The sequence below is a fragment of the Asparagus officinalis genome, chromosome 8, assembly GCF_001876935.1.
Source record: "Asparagus officinalis chromosome 8, Aspof.V1, whole genome shotgun sequence".
In the NCBI taxonomy this organism is placed as follows: domain Eukaryota; kingdom Viridiplantae; phylum Streptophyta; class Magnoliopsida; order Asparagales; family Asparagaceae; genus Asparagus; species Asparagus officinalis.
In genome coordinates, this window is record NC_033801.1 from 64,404,650 (window position 1) to 64,415,045 (window position 10,396).

The 10,396-nt window shown below is 35.0% G+C and overlaps 1 protein-coding gene across 1 annotated transcript in view; it reads right to left on the bottom strand.

Annotated features, from left to right (window-relative positions):
* The window catches only part of LOC109822828 (branched-chain-amino-acid aminotransferase 5, chloroplastic-like), a 48,028-nt gene that overhangs the window by 21,020 nt on the left and 16,612 nt on the right, over nucleotides 1-10,396 (bottom strand). The window contains exon 7 of the mRNA XM_020389085.1: nucleotides 99-197. Coding sequence (XP_020244674.1) covers nucleotides 99-197 — 99 coding nt within the window. The remainder of the gene's footprint in view (nucleotides 1-98; nucleotides 198-10,396) is intronic.

A 10,396-nucleotide genomic window follows, 5' to 3' on the forward strand; every position in this document is an offset into this window, starting at 1 on the left:
AAGATACACTTAGTTGCAATAGATAATTAATGCCCACTGGGAAGAAATGTACACAACTGATGTAGCACTGCTATCATTAATTACGAAGAGGTGGTTACCGATGCATAATTTCCGATAGTTTTTACACCACCAGTTCCTCCAGGGGTTGCACGATGAAAATCGTTTTCAACAATCAAGTTTATTGGAGCCAGGCCCTCCTGCAGACATGTAGCAGCTATGTGATTAGCTGTATACACTTTAACAGTTAAAACAACAGTCAAACAAGTTGGAGGCAAAATGCAGATGCTGCAGCAAGAATCTTAGAGATGCAGGTTAATGAACCAAAGTTGTCAGATTTAGCCCGCTGCTAACTCTCTGAAGTGGCTGAATACATATAATATGACTAATAATCATTATATTTCCATGAGGTCTTATGTGCAAGTACAGAAGGCCAATTGAATCCAGTGAGATACATGTGTGGAATTCAGACCTGACATGTTGCATGGTTGCAAGAGCCATTACCATTATAGTACTGTGGCACCCACTACTTAAATCAACAAGAACGTAAAAAAGTCATCTTGTTAGAATAAAACTGGAATAACGACTGTGCAGCATAAGAAAATGTGAGTAAAAGTACCTTAAAAATATACAGTATCTTCAAAGCTTGAAGTTGTCAAATACACACTAGTTAAAGCAAAAGTTTCTAGCAGGTTTGATTCCTAAAATATACTTGAATACAGTATAATAAATAAAGCTCGTAGCTAACTAGTAAGAGAGAATAGTTGCTGGAATTACTGTACATTATTTCTATTTCGTAACCATTGAATTATAACTTACAATATAATGCAATATAATAGAGGTAAGTTGTATAATTTTCAATTATAGTGCATTGCATAGACAATTTCACTCCTGCAATATGGAAACATGAACTTTCAAATTTGAGTTAGAACACTGCAAAACGCTAGTAACCATCAGAATCAACACTGCAAAACGCTAGTAACCATCAGAATCATGATGGCTGAGGTCATAGGCTCGCAATGTTGAAAATAACGATAACGCATAATGTAATGCTCAACCTCCTATTAGGGGTTAAAGAAAAAACGCAAAAAATGTAAAACATAACGTAAGTTATTTTGTTTATTAATTATTTACATGTTCTATAAATACAAACTATACATAATAACTTTAATAATTAGAATCGATAAAATTTTCAAACATAACATCACAATTAGGAACAAAATAATTTCTTACTGTTTAATTTTAAAAATTATAAAAGATGTTAATAATAATTTTAATAATTAGGAACACAATATAATATAATATAAAAATATTTTATTTAAAATTCATTAATGTAATACAAGCTATATAGATTTACTAGGAAGTATCACAATCGAATACTCAAGTATATAATCATAAATTTATAACCCGTTCATAATTACATTCGTTTTATTAGTCATATTCATAATTTCACAATCACATAATGACGTCACCAAAACAAGACATGAAGGCTTAATAAAGAATTTAAAAGTAATTCCTTAACTACTTCAAGTTTTAAGAAAGAATATACTCTCCAGTATCTAGAACTCATATTGAAATAAAGTAAGTTATATGAAGGCTAAATAATTCAAAAGTAATTACTTACCTACTTCAAGTTTTAAGAAAGAATATACTCTCCAGTATCTAGAACTCATACTGAAATAACGTAAGTTATATTAAAATAATGTAAGTTATAGTAAAATAATGCATATTATATTGTGATAACATATGATGTGTCTAATTTACTTCATAAGGTTAAGTAACATGTAAGACCTGTTAAGTTAAATAATGAAACATAACGAGTTATGTAATAGATTTTTCAATAATTGACTCTAGAATAACACAGATTAGTTAGTTGATGGTGTAGATTATCATCATGAGGTTGATTGGTATTATTGATATTAATCTATAGTTTTTTCGTTTAAAATAATGATAATACAAAAAATATCAAGTGGTTTTTTAAACAAAAAAAATGAGAAAATAAAAAAAGGAAATTAAAAATAAATAGAACTATGAAAAAAATGCAAAACAGCGATCTAAATGAAATACCCAGCCAAATCCAAAAGGGAAATCTTCAAAAAATAAAAAATAAAAAACTCTACTTTTAAAAAAATAAAAAAATCAACTAACTAACAAGTCTTCAGCTGCCTAACAACCAGCAATAACACATAACCTTTACCAAAACAAAAATTTCAATTAAAAAACTGCTAGAAAGCACAGCAAGATTTCCACATCTCCCATCTTCAATCAAAAAGTACACACAAATGTAACATTACTTGAGTGTCTTTTATCAAGATTCCTTAGCCCTCCTTCATCGGAGCCTATCATCAAAGAGAATTTTCCTCACCTCTTTCATCAAGGCAAAAAAACCCTATAAAACATTCTCAATGTATCTCTCTCCTCACCTAAAGCATCTCAACTAAACAAACAAACAAACAAACAAACAAAAAATCCAACAAGTCATCTAACTCTTCATGTTAAGAAGACCTAGCTCAAAAGTCAAAAAAAAGAAGAAAATCACTACATCAAAAATTCCCCCACCTTCATCCGAGTCGATGACAATCCCAAAAAGAGACCCCTTTCAACTCTCACTAAAGGTATACTCTTCTTAGTGTTCTCTTTGAAAGTGATACTATTATAATCCGTGTGTCGCCCCAACTATTATAATCCTTGTGTCACTTTGTCATTCTTTAATTTTTCATTGGAAGTTTGCTTCCTTTGTAGGAGATAAAGTATGATGTCTGGATTTACTGTCAGTCCATAGTTAATAAGTAGATATCAATAAAATTATGGGCCAGGCTAATAAAGGTACTCAAACTATTATAAAAAATGATCCTGACATACAGTCCATGTGAGCAACAAGCGGGAAGAAAACAACACCAACCTACAGTCCTTGCAGTCAAAATGACTGTCAGAAAATGACTGCCTTACATGGCCAAACGTGCTATCTGAAAATGACTACAAGTACGTTTCTAGATCATACATAATGTATGTCTATAATTCAGAGTCGTTTTCTAACTTTCCTGCCAGCAGCAATAAGGATCATAGGTCCGAGTTATTTTCTAATCGTTTGTCAGCCACAAGGATTGCAAGAAAAGCCTTTGCTAACTATCAATTGGTCACGATGAATGTATGTCACGATCAATATTTGTACCATTTTATATTAATAGTAAATCTTGACATCACACTACATTTCCGACAAAGGAAGCAACTTTCTAATAAGAACTTCGAAAGTGATGCAAGGATTGTAATAGCCGCCAACAGAGAAACAACAAGAAGATTATACCTTTGGTGAGTTGAAAAGGGTTCTTTTACATTAGGATTGAGGGGAAAAAACCTTTCTCTTGGTTTGGATCTTCTCACGCTATAAAGGTGTATGGCTTGCAAGAAATTTCTATTTCTTTCACCAAGAGACTTTTGGCGATGGATAAACAGTGATAATTTATAGTTAGAATTTTTTTACTTTGATGCAACAGGAAGAGGAAAATTCTTTTCTTCTGATGATTGTTTGTTGTTTGTTACGATGTAAGAGAGGTGAAAATTTTGTTGAGGGCCCAAAACTTTTGGTATAATATCTCCAAAAGTCACACTCTGATTCACAAAGATGAAGTTCATTATGTGAGAAATTAGGTAAAGGGCAGAGAGGAGGAAGGCATTGGAGTGGGAGTGGGTAGGGAGAGGGGAGAAAAGAGGGAAGAATAGGGGCTAGGGTGGATGGGTTCACAAGAGTTCCATTGGAGATATAATAGGAAATGAAGTTGCAACTTAAAGCACAATTGTAGGTTGTTGTGATGGTGCCCAAATCTTTATAAGTAGTTTCCTGCAACCGGGTCCCTTTTTGGAACTGTAGTTATTATTCTATTCATTAGTCGAATAGGACAAACACCTGTAACTAGCCCAAAATGTCTTGTTCCATGTGACTGCAGTTACAATACCTTCTGGTCTAGTGCAATGCTGAAAAAAATGAATTACAAACTCGTTATTTTGGTATCATGTGACATAACAAACCTTAAATATTGGGTAATGTTATGAAATAACTCAAATGCACTGTAGCACTATGCTATTGCAATATAGTGTACACTACCTCATTATTATGTACAGTATTGCAATATGACATGCCTTAATTCTATATAATATACATCTTTTTCAATATAATGTACATAATTTCAATATAACTTATAGTATAGACTTAAGAGTTTTTTCTTTTTTGTTTTCATTAAGATTTGATATAGTGCTTTACTGCTTTAAAATGAGAGACAATGTCAAGGCAATGTGATCCTATGTTACGTGAGGAAAGAGACGCCAAAAGATGTGATCCTAGGCTGAACCAAGACGATAAATATTCAAAAATTTCATAAGGGTACAAACAATAAGCAACTGAACATGATATCAATAGGCTTAATTGCACTTAAGTACCCTATAGTTTCTTCTATTTTTCACTTATATACCCTCACTTATTTTTTATGGCACTTATAGATCCTAAATTTTTTTTAAACATGCGCTTATAAACCTCCCATGTTTTGGTAGCACTTATATACCCTAAAATTTTTAAAACTTGCCCTCTAATGGTACCTGAAGTGCAAGTTTTAAAACTTTAGAGTATATAAGTACTACCATAAACAAAAGAGAGCATATAAGTAAAAACTAACAATCAGAACTATTCAATATATGAATTCCTCAAACATGCAAAGAAGTGGTGGAAATCACCTGAAAACTTATGCTAGAGGATTTAGAATTACTAGTTTGATTCGTATTGGACAAATCCTACTTTGGTTAAACTTAGATTTCCTTTATTTAAGCTTTATTTGAAACTTCTAGCTTGTTTTGAGATACTATATTGGTTAGGATTAGACTTATCTAATTTGTAGAATGTAATTTATTTTCTTCCACTTCAATATTGGCCCTTGGACTTAACATACATTATTAAATAACTTTTTCGTTTAGTTCATTAATTGAACTTTGGTATTATAAAAGATCGATGCGTGTGAAATATTTTTTTGGTGTGTAACCAATCCAAATCTCTCACCAAATTATCTAGTACTGCTATCCCTTCATCTTGTCTCCCTTCAAATAGTAACCCCTCATAATTATCCATAAACCACAGCCGTAATCCTTTTCGCATTGATGTTGCCACCCTATTTTTGCCCGCAGCAGTGTTGTCGCTCTAGTTTGTTCTTAAAGTTGTTTTAGCTCATTGTGATTGATACCCTCAATTAAGATTTATCTTTATATTCAGCTAAACCTATTTTGAATTTGATTAAGATTTGACTTTTACTAGAAAGAGCTTATTACAATCGCAACTGATTCTAACTAAAAAATCCACTAACAAGTCAGAGGACCCAAAACTTGAGCCCGGCCCTAGCCTAGCCCGAATGAAGCTGACAATCCACTAATAAGTCACCATGATCCATTAAATCCTAACCTTGCCCCAAAATTCATGCCTAAAACCAAGCCTAATACTATTGGCCTCACTAATTAAAAAAAGAACGTTTAAATGGCGGACAAGGCCAAGTGACCTTGTCAATCGCTCGCATCTACCTTCTATGAGAGAAACTTGCAGCAAGTTGAGTTGGGTGAGCTTGGCCCAGCCCTGCCCAAAGCCCAACGAGTGAGCTGGGGGCGTGGGTTTGGACAACTACCAAGCCCAAAATTAAAAAGCCAAACTCTGGCTAGAGACAAGCCGGAGCCGGCTCGTGGCCAGTTTACATCGGCAATTGTCAAACCATGTTATTTAGTTATTTTTTGTTTGATTTACATGTCTGTGAGATTGTCGATATTGTTTCATCTTGTTATGAATTTGCTCCTTTAAGTTTTTCTTTGCGAGTAGCTCAATTGCCCTTTATCAACATAGTAGATCTAATTATCGATTAGTACATCTAATTATCGATCTTCGTCCCTACTGCGTCATTGCCTATTTCCTCCACGCATGTTACCATGCCCTTTTCTAGGGAACTTAACCCCTAGAAGCCACAAAAGACATCAGAAAACCACCTTGTGTTGAGTTTTCACAACAGTTTCATGCATATTACAAGTCAAATAAGTTTCTAGCATATTAGGTGGGAAATTAAGTAACAAACTACAAGGAAACTTCTAGTTGTGTGCTGGTTTCTTACTTCGCATGTGTACGCATAAACCTTTCTCCTAGATCAAAAGTTTATTTCCAACATTTAAGTGGAAAATTTAAGTAATAAACTAAAGGAAGCTTTTGTTTGCGTGCTGGTTTCTTGCTTCGAAGGTGTATAAATAACCTTTCTCCTACATCCAAAGTTTAGTTCTTAACTAATTCCGGAGAAATACGAAATTTATGTTTTCATAACTGAATTGCAATTCAATATGGAACAGGAGTGTTTCATAATATTGTAGTTTTGATTTATATCAGTTTTTCCCTATTATTTTCAGGTTTTTTATTTAGTAAAAGCATATAAGTTCCAACTTCCAATCCCACAATATCTTATTGCCTATTGGTGCTGGCAAGACATTTGGGTCATTTATATGATATTCTTGCATATATGATATTCTTGCACTGGTTACTGATATCCTCTTCACATGTAATATTTAAAAGTACGGCAGCTAACTGTTCACATATATTTCCTTCTAGAACCTAGTTTTGAATTGTCGCACTATTAGTCATGTCAAAGTAAAGGAGGAATGAGAACAGCAGATGGAAATTAACAGTCGATCTTCAAAAAATCTGCCCTTAAAAATGTCATGAAATTTACAGACGTAACCAAAAAAAAGATATGCATCCGAAATCAAAAGATAACGAATACGCATTGAAGGATTAACAGGTCAATAAAATTCAAAAGGTTTCGATATTAGTTCCTCAAATGTTCATATTTTGATATTAGTCCCCCAAATCTTCGTATTTTGAAATTAGTCCCCAAAATCCAGTTAGTTATTTGAATTAAGTCTCTCTGTTACCGAATCTGTCTATAATTCTAACCACGGTTGGGTTAGTGGCAAACCATGGCTGGGTAATCACAAAATTACACTTAGCTTAAAACTCTACCCTCTCTCTCATTTTTCAGGCAAAGATCTTCTCGATCTATAAAACCTTCTCGGTCTAGGCATTGTTCCTACGAGCACTAACTATTCTACAATATATATCTGTAAATATTTATTATTGTTTTTTGGAATGAATTTTCCTTAAGGATTTGAGGTCTATTTAGCGTTTAAAAAAATACTATGTATTAATAAAATAATAATATTTTACTATGCACGTGGGACCCACGTCTTAAATTTTCTCCGGTGGGGCCCATAACTTTTGACAAAAGATTAAAAATATGGGCTGCTCTTTGCAGCAGCCCATGTGAGTTTTGAACAACAAAAATTAAAATAAAATATTCAACAATCCCCCATAAATTTTTTTAACTAGTGTTGTGTAACAGTGTCGACGTTTCAATCGTTGTGCATAAGGAAGATGTCGCAATGACTTGAATCCCCTTTAGACTAACTGAATAAAAGATAGGTGCATGGTGTCGTAGAGACTTGAACCAGCACATGTCTAAAAATCCAGCGATCACACAAGATCAAACTTATCTGTGGTAGTTTTTACTTTGAACCACACTTGTCTTTGCCTTTGCCTTGCCTTTGCCTTTGCCTTTGCACACTTATGGCCCTGTGCATGTCCTGGTTTCTGCTAGGGCTCTAGGTATCTTTCCACAAGACATCATAGGAGACGGCCAAATCTTCACTCATGTATAGGTAGGTTCTTTAGGCATGTTTCCTATCAAACATCCCGCATCCGAAATGCTTTGAACTCATTAAGGCTTAAGAGTCACCCTCTCTCATGATAGGATTCTAGGTGAGTCCTTTAGGTGTATTTCCTATCTAACATCCCGCATCCGAAATGTTTTGGACTCATTAAGGCTTAACAATCATCCCCTTTACATGATAGGATTCTAGGTGAAAAGATCAAAGTTTTACTTGGGTAGTTCAGCCAGGTAAGGATAGTATTAGAGGTTGATCAAAGATCAATTAAGTACCTCGTTCCTTACGGAACGCGTTACGCAATCCCCAAACCTTGCCTTAGACACCGACTAATCCAAAAAAACTTGAACCCTTTCACTTGTAAATCTTACTTGACTTTTGAACCATTTATCTTGTCATTGGTAGCATAAGCTTTGAACTAATAACTAGATGTAAATGGTAAGTATTTGTAAAACTCACCAAACTTTACAAATCTTACTTGATTTGTGAACCAATTATTTTATTATTAGTAGCATAAGCTTTGAACTAATAATTTAATAAACATGATAAGTATTTGTAAGACTTATAAAACTTTGAGACTCATTCGAACAGACGTCCTTTCGACTATGTCCTTTTTCAGACCTTAGCCAAAGGATCAGCCACATTCTCTGAAGATCAGACGTCAATCACAGAGATGACTCCTTGACAAATGAGCTCTCTCAAATAGTCATGCTTCAGACGAATGGTCCGCTTCTTTCCATTGAACATCGAGTTTGCTGTCACAGCACTCGTCGTCTGATTATCACAATAGATAGTAATTGCACCTTGTAATTACGTCAATGGAAGGTCTCGGAGAATACAACTGAGCCACTCAGCTTCATCTCCTGCAACACAAAGTGCGAAAAATTCAGATTTCATCGATGATTGTGCAATCATGGTCTGCTTCTTAGACTTCCACGAGACGACAGCTCCACCCATGGTGAAGACAAATCCTTCAGTAGATCTTCACTCATCTGGTTCTGAGCACCAGCTCGTATCTGAATAGCCTTCGATTATACCCGGATATCCAGTGTAGAATAGACCCAGACTTGTAGTTCCTTTCAAGTATCTCATCAATCTCTGGACAGCATCCCAATGAAGCTTTCCATGATTACTTGTGAACCTACTAAGCATTCCTACAGCGAATGCTATATCTGGCTTTGTGCAGCTCATCACGTATATAATACTCCCAATGATCTTTGAGTATCTCAACTGCTCTACTGGTCTTCTAGTGTTCGGTCGAAGCTTCTTGTTGTAATCATATGGCACTGACAGCTCTGGTAGGTCGTAGTAGCCATACTTTCTTAGCATGCTCTCGACATAATGAGATTGGGACAATCCAATAACCTCTTCAGAGTATATGATTCTGATTCCGAGAATCACGTCCGCAATTCCAAGGTCTTCATACTAAACTGTGCTAAAAGAAATTTCTTAGTAGATATTACTATCTCCAAATCACTCCCTATGATGAGCATATCATCCACATAGAGGCAAATGACCACCACCTTTCTTTTAATGACATTGATATATAGGCACTTGTCAGATTCACTGACTTGATACCCATTGTTGCGAATAACACCATCGAACTTCTCATGCTAAAGTTTTAGTGCCTGCTTAAGTCCATATAATGACTTAACAAGTTTACAAACATTACCAGGTGGAGCATCAAGTCATTCTGGTTTCTCCATGTAGATTTCTTCTGTGAGATCTACATTGAGAAAGGCAGACTTCACATCCATCTGATGTATGACGAACCTTTTAATCGTTGTCTATGTGATAAGCACTCTGACGGTAATGATCCTGCAAACCGATGCATAGATATCAAAGAAATCTATACCTTCTTTCTGAGAGAATCATTTCGCTACCAGTCTTGCTTTGTACTTTTTAATAGTACCATCAGGACGGAGCTTCTTGAAAATCCACTTGCACTACGTTACCTGGACTCGGGTACGAATATCCGATACAGGTGCGGATCCGAGTTTCCGATACGAAATTTCTAAAAATTTTGGATACGAGGTCACCGTCCTAAATTTCGACACGGGTACGGGGATACACATTTAATAATAATTTAATTTATTTAATGAAGTACAACTAATTAAATTCAAAAAATATTAATTTATTGTTTTTGAGTTTGTGGGTATTTTATGATTTTTGCAGCATGCTCTGAAATCTATAAATTAATATATATTTCAGTCGCCAGAGTAGTGTTTGAAAGGAAAAAAAGAGAAAATACAGCTGGTGTGGGGAGAGGAGATTGCTACGAGGGTTATTTCTTTTTCTAGTCTTTGGTTAACTCCACGATGAGCTATCTTCTCGTATATAGTCTGAATCATACTGGGCCGCTGAGAATAAAGTACATTTTTTATGAAGGATGTATTTCTTGGGTCATTTTGTGAACTGTCAGCCCACAGACTTTAGACTCGGCCCATTAATAACTCTACGCTTGCTCCTTCGTGGCATTCTCGTAATTTTCAGTGATCTCTCAAGGACAAATACACGAAGTCATTCGACACCTCATATTTTTCTAGGGTTTCTCTGTACCATCTCTATCTGGAGCCGCCCCCAAATAAAAATCAAAACCCTAAGCTGTCAACGAGCAGCCACCTCCGCCTCCTCCATCGACGATGAAGAGTCATCTCCTCCTCCTTCGTCA